General features: G+C 54.2%; 1 protein-coding gene across 12 annotated transcripts in view; it reads left to right on the top strand.

The window, feature by feature from the left end:
* The window catches only part of MCF2L (MCF.2 cell line derived transforming sequence like), a 137,826-nt gene that overhangs the window by 78,959 nt on the left and 37,145 nt on the right, over positions 1–21,722 (top strand). For 11 of the 12 annotated variants that reach the window (XM_051841708.3, XM_051841707.3, XM_089303365.1 and 8 more), the window contains exons 2-3: positions 1,823–1,906; positions 15,721–15,835. In XM_051841708.3, the coding sequence (XP_051697668.3) occupies positions 1,823–1,906; positions 15,721–15,835 (199 nt within the window). Of the gene's footprint in view, positions 1–1,822; positions 1,907–14,146; positions 14,578–15,720; positions 15,836–21,722 lie in introns of those variants that run through there. The other variant, XM_070048556.2, reaches the window with a different exon arrangement.

Here is a 21,722-nt window from a genome sequence, read left to right as displayed (position 1 = left end):
GGGTGGGTGCAGTGAGGTCAGGACGTCCCCATGGAGAGCGTGGGTGCAGTGAGGTCAGGACGTCCCCATGGTGATTGTGGATGGAGTGAGGTCAGGACGTCCCCATGGAGAGGGTGGGGACAGTGAGGTCAGGACGTCCCCATGGAGAGCGTGGGTGCAGTGAGGTCAGGACGTCCCCGTGGAGAGGGTGGATGGAGTGAGGTCAGGACGTCCCCATGGAGAGCGTGGGTGCAGTGAGGTCAGGACACTCCCTGGCCCCGAGTCGGGTGTAGATGGTTGCTTCCCAGGGCAGGAGAAGGGGGTTTGGGTAGAAACCCCAGGGTTCCTGGTGGACTCCCCATTCTTCGTGCTGACAGGTGATGCAACCGTGGCTCCCCACACGCCTTCCTCTGCATGCGGCACCTCCAGGCCGGAAGCCGCCACTCCCAGGCGCGTACACGTGGATTTCAGGCCTTCTCTGAGCGACCGTGCCCAGCCTGGGTTCCTCCTCCAAGCGCGTCGTTGCTGTGGTGCCGGGCGGGGGGCCGGGGAATGGGCTGTGGGCGCTGAGCTGTCCCAGGACCCGCCCGTCTGCAATTGGATGAGTGTTCCCTTTTGCCTCTTTCTTGGCTCAAGTGCCGCCACCAGTGTGGCCGTGACCTGCGGCCCCGGCAGCTCCTCGCCAAGGGCGGGCAGCCAGGCAGCCGCCCCGCTCACAGGTGTGTGTGGAGCCGCCGTGTTTACCTGCACTGCTTTGCAAGACCGGACGAGCAGGAGGCGAGGCAGCAGCCAGGTAGACGTCATCTGCCGCCCGGTCAGGACCTCGGGTGCCTGTGGCTGGGCCTTCCGGGTGTGAAAGTGATGCCTCGAGCCTCTCACTAGTCAGGCAAGAGTCGTGAGGGTGTCTTTATGCGTAAATCCCGGTCACTTTGAATCTGGCTGGTGCTCACCGGAGAGAACGGGTATAAACCCTCAGCTCCTGCAGGCGCCTGGCCCGGAGTTGCGCAGAAAAGCCGAAAGCTCCCCCAGCCCCCGCCACACAGACAGGAGCACGCGGGGCTTCCCCTTGCCCTGCTGAGCCCTAGCACCGCCCTGCACGGTGACCGCAAACCTCTGTCCACTTCCACATGGCTCCCTCGCCGTCCTGCTGAGCCCCCTTGCTCCTGGCTGATAGCTCCCCACTGGGATGGGAGGTGCTACCTGTGTCCCCTGACCCCTTATCTCCACTTAGGGCCGCCAGAGTCGCTTCCCGCCATTTCTGAGGTCAGGGACTCTGCCTGTGGCTGCTGACCCGCCACCTGCTCAGTGCAGGCACCTATGTGGTCAGAATCAGGCGCAGACCGGGACCCCTGCTGTGGGTTTGTGGACCTGTCACAGCATGGGTTTCCTTGCTGGCCTGCAGGTCCTTGCGTAGGCAACAGGTGAGCGCCCCAAGAGGTGCCTGGACCTCCTCCAAGGTGTGGGTGGGGACAGAGACCAAAGTGTGTGTTCATCTGTGAGTCAGGTCCCAGCCCTCCTCAGGGTTTCCGCGAAGGCCTTCCGCTCCGCCTGCATCTGTCCCTCGTTCTCTGTGTATGTGTGTGTGTGTGTGTGTGTGTTTCTCTCTGCCCTTTCTCTGTGTCTCTTAAAAAATTGATGATAAGTCACTCAGCACACAGCTCTTTGTGCCTCGAGAAACAAGGGCTTTCAAGTGTTGGAACACGGAAGTGCCTTTCTCCAGCCACGTGACCGCCAATCCCCTGGGCAGGTCCCTGGGGCGGCTGGTCGCTGCGTGGGGGTGGGGGGCACCTGCAGGCTTGGGGCAGGGCCACCTCGACTGACACGCCATCTGCTCTTCCCTCAGATGAAATCATGCACCAGGACATCGTGCCCCTCTGCGCTGCCGACATCCACGACCAGCTGAAGAAGCGCTTTGCTTACCTGTCCGGTGAGTGCTGGGAGCTGGTGGGCAGCCGGCGTGGCCCTGGCCCTGAGCAGCTCTCTCACCGGGCTGGACCTGGGGACCATTGGCTAAGGGCCCTTCCGCTGGCTTTGGGGTCACTGTGGCATCCCCACGAAGGAGGCAGCTCTGCACTCGTGGGCAGAGGGGGGCAGAGGGAGGGCAGGGCAGAGCAGGCCGGGCCCTGAGACCGTGGCCACGCTGGCCCCAGACTCTCAGGTCCCAGGGCGCAGGTGAGGCAGCGGGCAAGGCGTCATCTGTGGGTTTGTGTGACTGAATGGGTGTCACAATATGAACAAGAACTGGCGCTCGGAGGAGCTCTCGCTGGGACAAGGCTGTGCCGCTTTGGGAGGGGAGTGGTCGCCGTGAGGAGGTGGGGAGAGCGGGTGTCTTCTCCTAAAAAGAGAAGCCCCAGAGCACAGGGCTGTGACTGACCCCAGGCCAGGGCCGGTGCTGGGCTCTCTGCCAGCTCCTGCCCACTCCCAACCTCTTCAGCCCCATGAAGGCACACGGACTTGGTCCTGCCCTCACCCCGTTCTCCCGGGCGGTCCCCCACTCAACCCAGTGTGCCCCCTTCTTCAGGTCACCCACCAAGCAGCAGTCCAGGAGCTCTGAGCTTTGCAGGTGGAGGCTCCGAATGGGCTGAGTGTCCTTGTTGGGCCTGACTGGACCAGCTGAACCCGTGGAAGGCCCCAGAGATCCAGTGAGAAAGAGTCACACGGCGGAGACTCAGTCTCGCTGACAGTGGAGAAGGCCACGTGGCGAGGCTGTGGCAGCCCCTGGTCCCGAGAGACCTCAGCTCACTTGCAGCCAGCACGGATGCAGGACCTGGCGATGAGCCAGGATTCTCCACTCCTTTTGTCAACTTCCCCAAGCACTCGGGAGCCCTTCCCAGCTCATGAACCCTCTCCCACTCTTTTCTTGTTAGTCTGGGCTCACCTGTTTTCTTAGTGGCGTAGGGTTTCGTGTGGCTGAACTTCCATTCTCAGATTGGCTCTACCTAGGACACTCACCTTGGGGCTCAACCTGAGGCCCTGTCCACCAGCAGCTCCATGTCCCTGCTAGGCGGACACCTGGGATGAGCCACGGTCACAGGCCCTGCTCCAGGGGCCCTCCTGCCAACACCGAGAAGCAGAGATGCTGTGGAGAATTCAGATTCAGGATCAGGCCTGTGGCTTCCTGGTTTCTGTCTGGACACAGCTGCCGGAAGCTGGAGGCTGTACGACTATGGTCTGCATGCTGTGTCCTATTCCCCTGTGGGGTGGCACTAGGGGAAGGGACCTCAGGAAGGTGATGAGGGCATGAGGGGGCCCAGGAGTGGATCTGAACTTCTGTGAGGGGTGGAGGAGCCCAGAGTGCGTCCTTCCACCAACAGACGGACCACTGTGACCTGGGAGGAGGCCTCATGGACACTGGATCCACAGGTACCTTGACCTTGGATGTCCAGCCTCCAGCACCATGAGAATGGCATTGCTGCCTTTGGCAAGGCACTGCTCTTGGTCTTTGTGTTGTCACAGGCGGATGGACTAAGACTCCCAGGCATGAACATACAATCACTGTTACAAACCGCTGTCTTGACGAGGGCTTTCTGACAGTGTGAGGATTCCTGTCTTATTAGTACACACTTCAGAGAGATCCAAGATTGCTGAAGAGGGAGACGTCACACTGACCTCAGCCACAGAAAAACAAAGGAGGGACCATGTGTCCAAGGCACTGATTGAAATTTTCAGTGGAGAATGGACGGAACAGAACAGAACAGAGATTCCATGGAATGGTGAGGAGACAGGACAGACACACAGCCACTGGCCACATGCCACCAGTGACTCCTGAATGTTCACGGAGCCTAGCTGGGAAGCGCCGTCTTCCCAGGTGCGGTGACAGGAACGTGCTGCAGCCCTTACCAAGGGTGGCTTTGACTTGGGGAGAGTGCTGCCGTCCTCGCTGGGGAACTGGCAAGGGCTGATGCCACGTGGCTTCCTCCCGCCCACCAGAGCACCAGTCTCCATGTGCTGTGGTGGAGCTGCAGCCATTCTCTGTCCTGACTCAGCAAACGGTGGGCGACTCCGGCAGGGACAGGCAGCTCCCAGAGTGAGTGCAGACCCCCTGCCCCGTGTGACTGTGTTCTGGGCATAGGCCACGGAGCTGAGGGGACATGGGTTGGTGGGGGTCGCTTTCCCCCATGTGTTCTGACTGCAGAGCCTCAGAGTTAGTTCCCTGTGCACTGGGGACTTGTGGGTCTCTGCTCTGTGGAGTGTGTGTGCCTGGGTGAGTGGTACACAGGTGCTGTGAGCTCACTCTAGGAAGTGAGTCAGCTGGTTCCCCTTAGCACAGAGAAGGGATGGGACTGTGACTACACCAGTCAGCTCCAACGTCCCTCCCTGTATTGACTGTAGACAGAGGTGTTGTACCACACCCAACTTGGATGTCAGTCTAGCCTCTTACCCACCACAAACAGTGGCCAGAGCTCCTGGCCCTACCCAGAACACACCACTGGAAGGAACTCTAGCGTAAGTCTCAACCCTGAGAGGAACATTTCCAGGAATAAAGCCTTCAGTCAAAAATAAATGAATAAAGAGGAGATAACAAGTGATCTCCCAGATGTGTAACAGAAACATGAACAAAAAAGGCAATACAGCAACACGACTCCCCAGAAGGAACACACTCACACTCATTACTGAACTGTGAAGAAGGGAAGATTGACGAAAATACCCGAAAAGCAATTCAGAAGAATTATTGTGAGGTTACTCAAGAGTACAGAGGAACGGTCACGTGAAATAAGGAAACCGCACACGACGCAGGCGAGAAGTTCTCCAAAGAGCGATACTGAAGAAAAATCAGACAAATGTTAGAAATGAATTACTCAATCATTCAAACCAAAAATGTAGTGGAAAACCATAACAACAGACTCAGTGAGGTAGAAAAAGAATATCGTATTTAGAAGACAGTTGTTTTGAAATATCTCAGAGGAAAAAAAAGAAAAAAATTAGAAAGACCAAAAACAGTGTTTTATCTAGGGATACCATCAAATGACCAAATATATGAGATTTGAGAGTTCCTGAGGTTTAGATGAAAAGACTGGCTTGGAAAATGTAATTCAGTGGAATAATAGCAGAAATTTTCCCCACCTTGGAGAAGGATATGGACATCCAAATACAGGAAGTACATAGAATCCCACATAAGTGTGATCGGAAAAGACCCGCACCATGACACGTTATAGCCACATTTTCGAAGCTAAACATAAAGAGAATATCCTAAAATATGCAAGAGATAAGTGCCAAGTCACATTTAAAGGATCTCCCATTAGATTAGCAGATTTCTCAACAGAAACCCTAGAGGCCAGGAGACTGATATAGTCCAAGTCCTCAAAGATAGAAACTGACAACTCAGAGCACTTTATCCAGGGAAGCTCTCATCCACAAATGGAGGTGAAATACAGACCTTCCAGGACACACAAAATTTAAAGAATTTGTCACCAACCAGCCAGCCTTACAAATGAAACTTAAGGACACCAGCACCAGCCCCTTGTACTTCCACAGGAAAGAGAAAGACATTCAGCACCATGAAGGAATGTGAAAGCAGAAAACCTCCCAGTAACAGAACAAAGGACAGTCAAAACCAATGAAAAGAATTTTCATGGAAAAATGGCAGGACCAAGTCATTACTTATCAGTAATAATGTTGAGTGTAAATGGACTAAATTTACCAATTAAAAGATACAGACTGGTTGAATGCATAAAAAAAGAAGACTCATCATTATGATGCAAGAAACTCATTTCACCACTAAAGATACACAAAGACTGAAAGCGAAAGGAAAGAAAAAGATATTCCGCAAATGGAAATAAAAAACAAGTAGGAGTAGCTACTCATATATCAGAAAGACTTCAAAACCAAAACTGTTAAAGAGACAAAGAAGGTCATTATGTAATGATCAAGGGGTCAATTCAATAAGAAAATGTGATGATACTAAATGGTGTATACACCCAATGCAGGGCACCCAGTTTTATGAAACAAATGTTATTGGATAGAAGGGGAGACATAAACTCCAATTCAATAACTATGGGGGGCTTCAACACATTTTGATCAACAGATCAACCAGATATAAAATCAATAAAGAAACAATAGAACTAATCTACACTGTAGACCAAATCAGCCTAGTAGATATCTAGAGGACATTTCATCTCACAGTTGCAGAATACACATTCTTGTAATCTGCATGGAATATTCTCTAAGATCAACCATATATGAGGTGGCCATAAAACAAGTCTGAACACATTCAAAAACTGGAAATCACATTGTGTGTCTTTTCTTACCGTAGTAGACTCAAGCTGGAAATGAACAACAAAAGAAACACTGGAAAATACATAAAGACATGGAGACTGAACAACATGCTCCTGAATGAACAGTGGGTCATAGCAGAAATCGAAAGAGCAATTAAAAAGTTCCTTGAAACAAATAAAAATGAAAACATATAAAAACTTATATGTACAGCAAAAGCACTGTTATGAGGAAATTTTATAAGCAATAAGTACCATCATAAATTGGGAAGTAGCAAATAAATGATCCATCAATGCATCTGAAAGACCTAGAAAAACAAAAACCAAACCCAGAAATTAGTAGGAGAAAAGAAATTTTAAAAATAATAAACAAGGGGCTGGTGCTGTGGTGTAGCAGGTAAAACCACCACCTGCAGTGCCGGCATTCCATATGAGCACCTGTTCAAGTCCCAGCTGCTCTACTTCTGATCCAGCTCTCTGCTGTGGCCTGGGAAAGCAGTAGAAGGTGGCCCAAGTCCTTGGGCCCCTGCACCCACGTGGGAATACCCAAAAGAAGCACCTGGCTCCTGGCTTTGGATCGGCACAGCTCTGGCCATTGTGGCCAATTGGGGAGTGAACCAGCATATAGAAGAACCCCCCCCCCCCTCCACTCTGCTCTCCTTCTCTCTCTGTGTAACTCTGACTTTGAAATAAATAAATCAATCTTTAAAAAATAAAATAGAAATGAAAAACTATGCAAAATATCAATGAAGTGCTTTTTTATAAAAAATAAACAAAATTGATAAACCATTGGCCCAACTAATCCCAAAAAAGGTGAGAAGACCCAAATTAACAAAATTGGAGATGAAAAAGGAAACATTACTAGTGATACCACAAATTACAAAGTCATTAGGAATTATTACAAACTGCTATATGCCAACAAATTGTAAAATCTAGTAGACATGGATAGATTTCTGAACACATTTATTTCCCAAAATTGATGCACAAATACACAGGAAACCTGAATAGACCAAATAAATAATACTGAGATTGAATCAGTAATAAAGACCCTGTCAACAAAGAAAAGCTCAGGACTGGATGGCTTCACTGGTGAATTCTACCACACTTTTAAGGAAGAGCGAATCCGAAGTCTTCTTAAATTTTTCAAAACAATTGCCGGGGGAGGGGGGGACCCTTCCAAACTCCTTCTAGGAGGCCGGCATTACCTTCATTCCAAAACCAGACCACCAAGAAGGAGAACTATAAACCAATATCCCTGATGAGCATAGATGCAAAAATTCTCAACAAAATACCAACAAATTGAATCCAAGAACACCCCAAAAGGATCATCCACCCAAAGTGGGATTTATCCCAGGTATGCAAAGATGGTTCAACATATGCAAATCAATAAATGTGATACATCACATCAACAAAATGAAGGATAAAAACCATATTATTATCTCAATAAATGCAGAGAAAGCATTTAATAAATACAACAAGCTCATGATTCAAAAAACCTTTACAAAATTGGGTATAGAAGGACCATCTCAACAGAATCAAGAAAGCATATGAGAAACCCACAGCCAGCATCATACTGAGTAGTGAAGACTGGTGCATTTCCACTAAGATCTGGAACCAGACAAAGCAGCCCACTCTCGCCGTTAGTATTCAGTATAGTTCTGGCGTTTTAGCCAGAGCCATTATGCAAGAAAAAGAAATCAAAGGATACAAATTGGAAAGGAGGAAAGAAATTATCCCTGTTTGTAGATGACATGAACCTTTATTTAGAGGAACCAAAAGACTCCAATGAGACTATTGGAAGTCATAAGAGAATTCAGCAAAGTTGTAGGATACAAAATCAGAACACAAAAATGAATAGCATTCTTACACACCAACAGTGCTCGAGTTGAGAAGGAACTTGTGAGATCACTCCCTTTCACAACAGCTGCAAAAAAAAAAATTAAATGCCTTGGGATAAATTTAACCAAAGATGTGAAAGAGCTCTGCAATGAACATAGCAGAATCTTAAGGAAAGAAATAGAAAACACCGGAAAAGAGAGAGAGAGAGAGAGAGAGAGAGAGGGAGGGAGGAGACAATCTTCCATGTTTATGCATTGGAGTAAATAATATTATCAATTTCCATATTACCCAAAGCAATCTGTAAATTCAGTGCAATCCCAATCAAAATACCAAGGATATTCTTCACAGATCTAGAAAAAAGCAACCCTAAAATTCTTATGGAAACACAAAAGACTCCAAATAGCCAAAGCAATCTTAAACAATAAAAACAAAGCCAGAAGCATCACTATACCAGATATCAATATATACTACAACTGCTAGAGCAGCCTGATAAGGTACAAAAACAGACATGTGACCTAATGCAAGAAATCGAGCCCTGAGATTAACCCCTGCCCTGCAGCCAACTCAGCTTTGACAGATGAGCTGGAATCACTCCTTGCGGGAAGAACAGTCTTCTCAACAGATGGTGTGGGAGACTGTGCTTCTCCGCAGAAACCGAAACAAGACCCCCGCCTACATCCTACACAAAAGTCGGGTCACAGTGGATCAAGGATCTACACCTGGGGCCGGCGCCGTGGCTCACTTGGTTAATCCTCCACCTGCGGCGCCGGCATCCCATATGGGCTCCGGGTTCTAGTCCCGGCTGCTCCTCTTCCAGTCCAGCTCTCTGCTGTGGCCCCAGGAAGGCAGTGGAGGGTGGCCCAAGAGCTTGGGTCCTGCACCTGCATGGGAGACCAGGAGAAACACCTGGCTCCTGACTTCAGATCGGTGCAGTGCGCCAGCCGTAGCAGCCATTTGGGGAGTGAACCAACGGAAGGAAGACCTTTCTCTCTGTCTCTCCCTCTTACTGTCTATAACTCTACCTGTCAAATAATAATAAAAAAAAGGATATACACCTAAGACCCAAAACAATCAAATTACTAGAGGAAACTTAGGAGAAATGCTGCAAGATATTGGCCAAGGCCAGATGGGATCCCATGAAACTAAGAAACCTGCATAGCAAGAAAACAATCAAGGTGCAAAGGCAACCAACAGAATGGAAGAAAAGATTTGCAAACTGTGCATCTGCTGAAGGGTTACTATTCAGAATCTATAAGAAGCTCAAGAAACTCCAACAAAACAAACAATCCAGCTAAGAAATGGACAAAGATATGAATAGGCATTTTTCAAAGCAGAAAATACAAATGTCCAACAGACGCATGAGAAGATGTTCAGGATCACTAGCCATCAGGGAAATGCAAATAAAAACAATAATGAGGTTTCACCTCACCTGTCATACTGGCTGTCATTCAAAAAATCAAAAACCAACAGATGGGGGCCGGCGCTGTGGCGCAGCATGTTAAAGCCCCAGCCTGCAGCGTCAGCATCCCACATGGGATCCAGTTCAAGTCCCGGCTACTCCTCCTCTGATCCAGCTCTCTGCTGTGGCCTGGGAAAGCAGTAGAAGATGGCCCACGTCCTTGGGCCCCTGCACCCTCGTGGGAGACCCAGAGGAAGCTCCTGGCTCCTGGCTCCTGGCTTCAGATCAGCTCAGTTCTGGCCGTTGCAATCATTTGGGGAGTGAACCAGTGGAATGGAAGACCTCTCTCTCTCTCTGGCTCTACTTCTCTGTAACTCCTCTTTCAAATAAATAAAATAATTCTTAAAAAAAAAATCTGGTGAGGATGTGGAGAAAGAGGTACCCTAATACAGTGTTGGTGGGAATGTAAACTGGCACAACAGTTAGGGAAATCAGTAGGAGATCCCTCAGAAAACTGAAAACAGGTCTACCATGTGACCCAGCCATCCCACTCCTGGGATTATAACAACGGAAATGAAAGCAGCGAAGGAAAGAGTTATCTGCACCCCGTGTTTATAGCACGATAGCTAATATTAGAACCAACCTAGATGTCCATCAGCTGATGGCTAGAGCAAGAAAGTGCAGTCTACGTACACTGCGGAGTATTAGCCATTCAAAGGCCGCCATCCTGACACCTGCTGCAGAATGCATCAGCTGGAGATCATTATGCGAACTGAAATAAGTTATGCTGAAATAAGCCAGATCCAGAAAGACAAAAATCATGTTTTCTCTTATTTGTGGTAGTTTGTATATAGATAAGCTGCTATAGTTTTAATGACCTGTGACTTTTAAAAGATTTAGTATACATGAGTGAAATGGGCATCCTTTCATTTGCTTCCTGTTGAACTGTGGTCTTTTCTTGTTGAATTCTTTATTTAATGGGGGCATTAAGCCCTTCACTAGGATGTAAATTAATAATGTTATCTCAAAAATTAAAAAGGGGGAAGGAGGGAAGTATCATTATATTATTAGAATTGTATCTGTGAACTACCCTGAATCTATTTTCTTTGTATTAATATCCAACGAGAATTGATGAGGATTGTTTTGTAGTAATTACCATGCGTTTGCCGAGACCCTGAGAATCTAATGTATTAATAAATCCCCCTAAAATGCACCTGCAGAAGAGGATGCCTTCTTGTCACGTCTTGTAGGGACATGAGGTCTGCATCATGTCTTACTTACAGCCGTTAACTCGGATACAGATGAGACAAAGCTCAATCATGTGTATGCCTTTGTTCTGAAACAAACAGTATGGTTGAGTTGCCAAAATTCAGTGCTAGATTTTCAGCTATTGACCACGTCAGCCCACCTTGGGCCGGTGCGTTACAAAAGGGGGATCCTGCTCTCAGAAGAAAAGGAGCAGCAGGCACATCTGCCATCCGCGTGGCCACCGCGCGTGCGCTCTGCCCACCTGACCATTTTGTCATGACTAACACGGTCTGCACACAGCTTGTCCGGTGGAAGCCTCTCAGCCACCCCAGGGCTTGTGCACATGTGTGTGTGTGCACACACGTGCAGGTGTGCAGCTGTGTCACAGTCAGCGCCAGCTGCCCTAACAGCACTGCAGACCAGGTGCCTAAACCTCAGGCTGCGTTTCTCACAGCTCTGGAGGCTGGAGCCTGGGGTGCAGGCAGCGGCGCGGCTGCGGTGAGCGAGGCTGCCCCTGGTGTGCAGCCCACGCCTTCTCATTGTGTCTGTCCCTGGCCGAGAGGCTGCGGAGGGGAGACGCTCCCACCACTCGGCCATGAGGGCTGCACCCCCACAGGCCTCACACGGGGGGTTTAGGTCTGCAGCCTAGGACTCTGCGAGACCAGCGTTCAGGCCATAGCAGTGTGCGTGCATCTCTGTGTGTCTGTGTGTGCATATGTACGTATATGGAAATGCATGAAAAAGAAGCACCATGAAAACTGCGTTAAGTTTGCATTTTTGGCACCAACAGAGCCTTCGCTTCTCATTCCATTTTCCCACAAGCTTCGTGCAGCCCTCGCGTGTGCAGGGATGACAGAGCAGGTCACTCCAGTAAAAGGCCCTGTCCTGCAGGCTGCCGCCCAGGCCCCAGGGCCTAACTCCGAGCTCCCGTAACCGTCACCGGTGGGGCCGGGTGCAGCCATGTGTTGCGTGAGAACAGTTCCTTTCCCAGATGGAGTTTGGGGCAGATTCTGCGTTTCTCCCACTGCGCTCAGCTTGGCACCGTTGCTCTCTCAAGACACGGGGCTGGTGTGAGGCTGCCAGGAAGTTTCTGGAAGCAAGCGAGCTATTTGGCTGCAAGTGAAACAGGCATCCAGCCTGTGGGGAGCAGCTCGGACTAGACTAAGTTACTGGAATTAAGACTTATTCTATGCATCTGCTCTCCTCTGTGGGGAGCAGCTCGGACTAGACTAAGTTACTGGAATTAAGACTTATTCTATGCATCTGCTCTCCTCTGTGGGGAGCAGCTCGGACTAGACTAAGTTACTGGAATTAAGACTTATTCTATGCATCTGCTCTCCCACAATATGGCGCTGGGAGAGAAGTAAACAGCTTCCGCACAGCTGCCTCCAGTTCAACCAATTAACTGTAGGACTTGCTCCTGATTGGAGAGCAGCGTACTCGGCGTGTGGGCAGCCGAGTTGGGATTGGCGGAGGAGGACTATAAAGGAGGAGAGAGACGGCATGCACGAGGAACATCTATGGGGAACATCTAAGGGAACCCGTGCAGCCCCCGAGAAAGCCGGCCGGCGGTGTGCTGCTCCCCTGCGGAAGTGGGGAATGCGGCCAGGGGGAACTGCCCTTCCACGGAGGTGGAAGGGATAGTAGCCAACCCGGGAAGAACCAGCAGCAAACCCGGGGAGGGCCGAGCAGACGAAAGAACAGCGCAGGGTCCTGTGTCGTTCCTCCACGAAGAGGGGGAGCGACATAATGGTGCCGTGACTCGGATATGAAGCCTAGGCAAGGTCCTGTGTTGCTCCTCCACGAAGACGGGGAGCGACATAATGGTGCCGTGACTCGGATAGGAAACTTAGGAGGGAAGAAACGGGAAGAAGCAGGAAAATACCGGAGAGAGAGACTAGCGAAGAGCCTAGGGGAAAGCCGGACGAGAAAGGTGCCGGAAGAAGCTATTGAAAGCCTAGGCATAGACTTGGATATGGACTGTGGGAAAGAAGTTAGGATTGAAAGCGAAAGTGAAAGCTTTCATAGACTCAGATGCGGACTATGGCGGGGAAGCTAGGAGACTGAAAGCGAAAGTGAAACCTGGAGGAGGCTTGGACTCGGATACGGACTGTGGGGAGAAGCCAGGAGAAATGAGAGGAATATTGTTGGAAGAAAACTTAGGGAAACATACCGGGTAGAGAAAAATGTTAGGGAGGATGAAGCCGCGAGTGCAGGCCGAGGCGGAGACATAAGCCACCTTGGAATTCTTCAAGTCACCCCGGGGAGCAAGAGGCGAAGATCTGGAACCAGAAGCAGAGACGTGGGCCGCCAGGTTGAGCCGCGCAAAGCCGGGAAGCTGCGCAGATGAGAGAGGCGCGGGCTGAAGCTGCTCAGCCGGAAAGCTGCCGAGAAGCAGCCTCGGGGCGGGCGCAGCCGGGAAGCCGCGGGGATAAGAATGAGAGCGGGAAGCCGCAGGGATAAGAGAAACAGAAGTTTAGAAGTAAAGTGAGAAAAATAGGAATGCTGGAAGATAGAAGTAAAATGGGAGAAATAGGAATGCCCGGAGATAGAGAAATAGAGAAATAAAAAGGCCTCCCTACAACACTGCAATGTGAGAGCTTGGATTCGGTCTGCCTAATCAAGTGAGGCGATGAGCACCTGCGGGCAGCTAGCAGCTTATGCGCCGCAGGTCACCGAAGACAGGCACGAATTAACATCAGTAAGGCTTCCCCACAATACAACAATATTAAGCTTGGATTCGGTCTGCCTGATTTAAGGCGGTAAGCGCCAGCAAGCAGCTCGACCAGAGTATGAGCTGCAGGTCACCGAAGATAGGCACGAACCAACACTAATAAGTCTCCCCCACAATAAGGCAAGGAGAAGGCTTGGATTCGGTTTGCATGATAGAGCTTGTAAGCCCCTGCAGGCAGAGCAAAGCATGCGCTGCAGGGCACCGAACACAGGCACGCATCAGCGCCTAAAAACCTCCTCACAACATGGCGAAGAGAGGACCCGGATTCGGTTTGCCTGATGGATAGGACTTGTAAGAGCCTGTGGCAACTCTAGCAAGTAGAGCAGAGTGTGTGCTGCGGGACACCGAAGACAGGCGCGTATCAACGCTAAAAAAATAAAAAGAAAGGGGGATCTGTGGGGAGCAGCTCGGACTAGACTAAGTTACTGGAATTAAGACTTATTCTATGCATCTGCTCTCCTCTGTGGGGAGCAGCTCGGACTAGACTAAGTTACTGGAATTAAGACTTATTCTATGCATCTGCTCTCCTCTGTGGGGAGCAGCTCGGACTAGACTAAGTTACTGGAATTAAGACTTATTCTATGCATCTGCTCTCCCACAATATGGCGCTGGGAGAGAAGTAAACAGCTTCCGCACAGCTGCCTCCAGTTCAACCAATTAACTGTAGGACTTGCTCCTGATTGGAGAGCAGCGTACTCGGCGTGTGGGCAGCCGAGTTGGGATTGGCGGAGGAGGACTATAAAGGAGGAGAGAGACGGCATGCACGAGGAACATCTATGGGGAACATCTAAGGGAACCCGTGCAGCCCCCGAGAAAGCCGGCCGGCGGTGTGCTGCTCCCCTGCGGAAGTGGGGAATGCGGCCAGGGGGAACTGCCCTTCCACGGAGGTGGAAGGGATAGTAGCCAACCCGGGAAGAACCAGCAGCAAACCCGGGGAGGGCCGAGCAGACGAAAGAACAGCGCAGGGTCCTGTGTCGTTCCTCCACGAAGAGGGGGAGCGACATAATGGTGCCGTGACTCGGATATGAAGCCTAGGCAAGGTCCTGTGTTGCTCCTCCACGAAGACGGGGAGCGACACCAGCCCAGGTCGCAACCTCGCCTCGTGAAAAGCCGCGTGGGAGGCCGCGCGGGAGCCGCATCCCCGCCGCAGGCCCGCCGAGGGTCAGGTGAGGCGCCCTGTGGGGACGTCCTCAGAGGCGCGCCCTTCCCTGCCGGCCCGACGCCAGTGCCGGGCTGAGCCGGCCGGGGGCCGGGGGCCGGGGGCCGGGGGCCGGGGGCCGGGGGCCGGGGGCCGGGGGCCGGGGGCCGGGGGCCGGGCCGTCGTCCGCGCAAATGGCTTCCCCGTCGGCCGGCGCGACCCCGGCTGGGGACCCTGTGCGAGGCGACAGCAGCCGGGCGCCCGTCAGGGCCGCGCTAGGGGCCGGCGGCTGAGGCGGCGCGGGGCGAGGGCGCTGAGGGCCGTGCCCTGTCCGACGGCGGCGCGGGGCGCAGCGAGGGACACGCAGGCCCCGTCCTGCCGCACCGTCCCGCCGAGGGCACCAGGCCACCGGGGCGACCCTCGCGGAGGGCGCGAGGCCTGCCGGGAAAGGCCGCGGGGCTTGACGGGAAAGGCCGCGGGGCTTGCCGGGAATGGCCGCCCGGGCCGCGAGGGGCCCGCGCTCCACGCAGCCGCAGCGGAAGCCGGCCCGCGCCCGCGCCCCGCGCCCGCGCCCCGCGCGTTCAGGACTCAGATAGTCTGGGACTGCGCGCACACCCGGCGCCCCGCGCTCGCCCACTCCCCACGGCCGCCCCGCGCTCCGTCTCCCTCCCTGGCTGCCTGGGCCCTCACGGCCTGGTGGTGACGCAGGGAAGCTGTGGCCGCACCAGGTGGGCCAGGCCAGGCCAGGCCCGCGAGGCCGTGGGCTGTGCCTTCTCACGCGTGGAAGGGCGTGCATTGTGTGCAAGGTAGAGGGGAGAGGCCTAGTAGGCCGCCCTCAGGCCGCGGCCGGCTGGAGCACCCCTTTCCGCTTGTTTCTTCGTCTTGGCGGGGATAGCAGGGAACAGGAGGCAGCACTGTCAGTTGTGTTTTCAAAACGTGTGGACAGCTTTGGCAAGCAGCGAGCAGAAACGCTGCCTGGGCTGGGGGTGGGGTCGTGGGTATGCCTTACAAGTACGCTCTTCCGCGGACATTCTGTTCTGTGGGATGAGTGGTAGGCGCTCCTGGTTCTGACGGAAATGCTCGGGGCCCGTGGGGAACACCCACGTTCTGTTGAGCACGCGCCAGGGAGCCATGGGGGCCTCGCTGACCGCTGCCTCTGGTCTCTCCCCAGGTGGCCGGGGCCAGGACGGGAGCCCTGTCATCACCTTCCCCGACTACCCGGCCTTCAGTGAGATCCCAGACCAGGAGTTCCAGAATGTCATGACCTATCTCACCGGCATCCCCAGGTACGTGGGGTGCGGCCGCCGAGCGCCCTTGCTTCCCTAGGGAGGTGGACGCCATGGTGGGTGCCCCAGGGACTTTAAGAAGCAGGCAGCACCCTGTTGGGTTGATGTCATCGTTGGGTTTCCCAGGGACTGTGGGACAGGGTCAGGGCCCTGTCGGGTTGATGGCATTGTCGAGTTTCCCGGTGACGTGGGTCGGGGTTGGGCCCTGTCTCCTAAGGGAACTGTGGCCCTGAGGGACTCCGGAGCCTGCCTGAAATCCGAGCTGCGTCGCAGTCCTGTTTTTCCAGCACCTGACCAGGCTCCTCTCTGCCTTGGGGCTCCTCATCCCGTGGTCAGGTCCGCGTGAGCCCGGGCAGCCGTCTCTCTCCTTCCTGTGTGTCACCAGCCTCCTGCCTGCTCCGGACGCAGCGCCCCACATGGGGCGGGGGGACCTTTCTCATGACAAAGGTGGAAGCCACGTGCAGCGGGGCTGCTGGGGAGTCTGGTCTGTGCAGGGAGCCCGTCTCTCTTGCCTGTCCGTGGTGTGGTTGCGTCCTGCGGGTGAGGCCCCTGCCTGCCCTTCCCGGGAGACAGCTGACCCCAGGGTTTGTCACCAGGAGTCTGGCTAAGCCAGTGTTCCCGGGCCTGTGGTTTCCTCTTTCACTGCACACAGATTTGGAGCCCTGTTTCCCAATCAGGAAGGCAACGAAGCCGCTTTGTGGCTGCCAGGCACCCTGGGCTGTGAGCAGAGGAGGCCAGGGCTCAGCATGACTGTCATCCGCCTAGTGTTCCAAGCAAATGTTGACACAGTTGGCCTCCCACACCAAAAGTGGCCACTGCTGCTCCTCCGGGGACAGTGAGCCATGCATGGGCAAAGACAGGAGTATCATTCGGCACACACGATGCATGGAGACAGGAATGCCCTTCCACATACAGCGTATATGAAGATAGGAGTGTGTGTGTGTGTGTGTGCACATGCGTGCATGCGTCGGGTGGAGGTATGTGCATGCGTGTATATTGTGTCTTGTGTGTGTTGGGTGGATGAGTACGGGTTTGTAGGTGTTGGATGTAAGTGTATATATGTGTGGGGTATATGAATGTGTGTGTATGTTATGTATGTTGGGTTGTGTGTGTTGGGTATATGTTCAGGTGTCTATGTTGGATGTCAGTATGTGTGTGTCTTGTGTGTTGTGGGTGGGTGTGCTAGGCATATGTGTGCATGTTGGGTATGTGTTGGGTGTGTGTTGGGGTATATGCATGTGTACATCTTGTGTACCTGTGTGTGTGTGTTGTGTTTGGGGTGTATGAACGGGTGTGTATGTGTGTGTTGGGTATATGTGTATGTGCGCATGTTGGTTTGTGTACATATATGTATTGTGTGTAATGCACACACTGAGTTGTTGGGTGGAGCTGTGCGTGTCGGTGAGTGTGGTGTGTTGAGTGTTACATGTATGTGTATTGCTGGGTGTGTGCATGTTGGTGTGTGTGTGTGTTCTCTGTGTGTGTGTGTGTATGTGGGGTCACGGGCCTCATTGTGAGAGTGGTGTGTGTTCTGTGTGTGTGTGTATGTGGGGTCACGGGCCTCGTTGTGAGAGTGATGTGTGTTCTGGGGGGGGGTCGTGGGCCTCGTTGTGAGAGTGGAGCGTGTTCTGTGTGTGTGTGTGTATGTGGGGTCACGGGCCTCGTTGTGAGAGTGATGTGTGTTCTGTGTGTGTATGTATGTGGGGTCGCGGGCCTCGTTGTGAGAGTGGTGTGTGTTCTGTGTGTGTGTGTGTATGTGGGGTCACGGGCCTCATTGTGAGAGTGGTGTGTGTTCTGTGTGTGTGTGTGTATGTGGGGTCACGGGCCTCGTTGTGAGAGTGATGTGTGTTCTCTGTGTGTGTGTGTGTATGTGGGGTCACGGGCCTCATTGTGAGAGTGGTGTGTGTTCTGTGTGTGTGTGTGTATGTGGGGTCACAGGCCTCGTTGTGAGAGTGATGTGTGTTCTCTGTGTGTGTGTGTGTGTATGTGGGGTCACGGGCCTCGTGAGAGTGGTGTGTGTTCTGTGTGTGTGTGTATGTATGTGGGGTCACGGGCCTCGTTGTGAGAGTGATGTGTGTTCTCTGTGTGTGTGTATGTGGGGTCACGGGCCTCGTTGTGAAAGTGATGTGTGTTCTGTGTGTGTGTGTATGTGGGGTCACGGGCCTCCTTGTGAGAGTGATGTGTGTTTGTGTGTGTGTATGTGTGTTCTGTGTGTGTGTGTGTGTGTGTGTGTATGTGGGGTCACGGGCCTCGTTGTGAGAGCGGAGCGTGCTTGTTGAAGTTCTGAAGAAAACAGAGTGCAGCTCCCCGTCTGCCTTTGTGGGGGAGAAACAGCAAGGTCAAGCGCAGTCCCCGTGAGTGGGCCAGCAGCTGCTCAGGGCAACGGACAGGACCGTGACAACCAGACACGGGCCCAGAAGCGCCTGGTCTCTCACTGGGGTGAAGCAACCCCAGCTGTGTGTGTTGGGGCGGGGAGAGGAGGCAGGAAGCCACAGTTAGAGGAGTGCTCCCTCTGGTGGAGACACTGAGCACTGCGCTGGTCCCTGGATTGCCTCTGCAGGAAGCTCTTCTTGGGGGAAGGGGGCGTTCCCAGGCCCGGTGCTCCCCCACCCATCTTCGCTCTTCTTGGGGGGAGGGGGCGTTCCTAGGCCCGGTGCTCCCCCACCCATCTTCACCCATCTTCACTCTTCTTGGGGGGAGGGGGCGTTCCTAGGCCCCGTGCTCCCCCACCCATCTTCGCCCTTCTTGGGGGGAGGGGGCGTTCCCAGGCCCGGTGCTTCCCCACCCATCTTCACTCTTCTTGGGGGGAGGGGGCGTTCCTAGGCCCGGTGCTCCCCCACCCATCTTCACCCATCTTCGCTCTTCTTGGGGGGAGGGGGCGTTCCTAGGCCCGGTGCTCCCCACCCATCTTCAAGTAGGAAGAGGAAGGCGTCAGTGCAGTAGTGGAGAAGCCTCTCACTGAGATTGTTTCTTTTTTCTTTTTTGACAGGCAGAGTGGACAGTGAGAGAGAGAGACAGAGAGAAAGGTCTTCCTTCCGTTGGTTCACCCCCCAAATGGCTACTACAGTTGGCGCTGTGCCGATCCGAAGCCAGGAGCTTTTTCAGGTCTCCCATGGGGTGCAGGGCCCAAGGACCTGGGCCATCCTCCACTGCACTCCCAGGCCACAGCAGAGAGCTGGCCTGGAAGAGGGGCAACCAGGACAGAATCTGGCGCCCCCACCGGGACTAGAACCTGGTGTGCCGGCACCGCAAGGCGGAGGATTAGCCTAGTGAGCTGCGGCGTGCGTGGGCCCGAGACGGTTTCTAAGGGATAGTAGTTATCTTTTGCAGCCAAGCATAGATTGTATCATGTTTTAAAAAATAAATGTTTAAAAAAACACAGTGCTGATTTCAGCGCTGTGTATTCCACGCGAAAGGCAGGGACCCGTGTGAGCCCATCTTAGGCAGAAGTGCACAGGTGGTTCCAAACACTTGGGCTGAAGGCTGCCCGTGAGGTGCACGTGGACCTGTGCCACTCATCAGCCCAGGGTGGCAGGGACCCAGGGCTCAGAGCGCCCATAAGATTCCTCACTGCTAGGAGCCAACCTGCGGAGCAGCCCTGGGGGCCAGTGTCGCCCTGCCCGCAGGAGGGGGCTCTGTGGCCCTCCCAGCCTCGTGAGCTGTGGGGGGATGGCAAGGCAGACGCTGGGTCCCCTCGTCGGCGAGGGCTTGTGGAGGAGCTCCTTGCCCTGGGCGCGCTTGGGGCCCCACAGCGAGCACACTCACAAAACCTCGCAGTGCTGCCGTTCTGTGGAGGTGATGTGGCTGCGTGCGGCCATAGGATTACAGGAAGACGATGCTTGAGAGAGAAAACGCAGGATGAGGGGCAAGGGAGGGGTGGCAGGGAGAGCAGCCCCTGGAGATGGGACTCAACGAGGAGTGCGGGAGGCGACCTGGGTCACGGGGAGGAACAGTCGCCACAGGGACCCTGGGCGGGAGCAGCCGCTGTGCAGCCAGGATAAGGGGCAAGACAGAGAGGCCCCCATCACAGCTGGAGCAAGATGACAGAGCCCCCCATCACAGCTGGAGGAGACAGGGGCCCCCATCACACCTAGGGTGAAACAGGGGTCCCCCATCACAGCTGGGGTGAGACAGACGGGGGTCCCCCATCACAGCTGGGGTGAAACGGGGTGAGACAGATGGGGGTCCCCCCGTCACACCTGGGGTGAAACACAGGGGTCCCCCATCATACCTGGAGTGAGATGACAGAGGCCCCCCATCACACCTGGGGTGAGACAGACAGGGGTCCCCATCACATCTGGAGTGAGGCAGACGGAGGTCCCCCAGAGTCGTGGCTAGGAATGAGATGGACAGAGAAGACCCCCAATCAGCTGAAGTGAGACAGATAGGGGACCCCCAATCATAGGTGGAGGAGACAGAGCTGGGCCCCCAGAGACGTTGGAGGTCCCCCAGAGTCATAGCAGGAGTGAGATGGACAGAGGATTCCCCCAGACTCTCAGCCGGAGTGAGATGGGGGCTCCCCGGGGTCATGGCCAGGAGAGACCGCGCAGTGGGCCCCTTCAACAGTCTCCTCTCTGAAGCGGGACCTCTGACCCAGCCCTCCCCTCACTCTAAGAGGCGGAGCTGAGCCCGTGCTCTGTGACTGCTCCCACTCCCCGTGCCTGCACTGCATGCATGCCGTGATCTCCACGGCCTACTGCGCCCCAGTGACCCTGCTCTCCACCTGGCCCCGGGCTGGAGGCCTTGGGGAGCCTGACCTGGGGGCCTACAGGGGACACTGAGGCTGGGGCGCCCGGGAGCGCCCACCGTGAGAAGTGACCAGTGGTGGCTTGGCTCCCTGACTTCCCTGTGCCCCGGCCCTGTCTGCCCCTCCCACCGGGGGCACTGGTGAGACCTCACCACCTGGTGAGACGCTGGTGAGTCTCCTGCAGGGCCTCAGCCTGCTGACCTGGGCCCCTGTGCACGAAGCAGCCGGCCAGACACAGCTGGGAAATGAAGCCCCGGGACCCCTGCGCCCTGCTGGTTGTTAAAGACCAAGGCCGCTCACCTGACCTCTCGAGCCTGGTCAGCACCTGGCCTCAGTGCCGCAGCTCTGCACCCTGCAGGACTCCCCAGAGACACCCTGTGCCAGTGGCCAGCTCGTCAGTGATGACGGGGGACGGGTGGGCTTGGCGAGACCCACCTCTCTCTCTCCCAGCTGCAGGGGTGAGGGAGGTACACTCACCCCTGCCCCCATCCACACCCCAGGCCGCCAGAGCCCTGTCTGGAGGTGCAGTTTCATATCTGACCACAGAGGGCACTGTGGATCGAAACAGCCCCCCAAGGTGTGGCGGGGTGTTCAGCAGCGGGCCGCGGGTCCCTGAGTCGCCCAGGTCTTAGTCTGAAGTGCTCAGGCGTCTTAAGCTCTGGTGGCGGCAGCGTGTAGGAGATGAACCTGCTCACAGCGATGAGGGTTTCTGTTTTGTTTGTTTGTTTACAATTTATTTATTTGAAAGGCACAAGAGTTGGGGGAAAGAGGAGAGACAGAGAGAGAGGTCTTCCATCCGCTGGTTCACTGCCCAAATGGCTGCAGGGGCTGGAGCTGAGCCGATCCAAAGCCAGGAGCCAGGAGCTTCTTCCGGGTCTCCCACGTAGGTGCAGGTGCCCAAGGACTTGGGCCATCCTCCACTGCTTTCCCAGACACATGAGCAGGGAGCTGGATTGGAAGTGGAGCAGCCGGGACTCAAGCCGGTACCCATAGGGGATGTCGGTGCTGCAGGCAGTGGCTGTATCCGCTGCGCCACAGCGCTGGCTGGGTCCTGTTTTACAAGGACTTTTAAAAACCACAGAAATGCTTCCTCTGGTCACAGATGTTTCCTCCCATGGCACACAAGGTCCTCACCCCTCA

This window comes from Oryctolagus cuniculus, chromosome 9 (genome assembly GCF_051225735.1).
Source record: "Oryctolagus cuniculus isolate XC-2025 breed Fujian yellow rabbit chromosome 9, ASM5122573v1, whole genome shotgun sequence".
Lineage (NCBI taxonomy): Eukaryota > Metazoa > Chordata > Mammalia > Lagomorpha > Leporidae > Oryctolagus > Oryctolagus cuniculus.
This window is presented reverse-complemented; position numbering and strand designations above follow the sequence as displayed.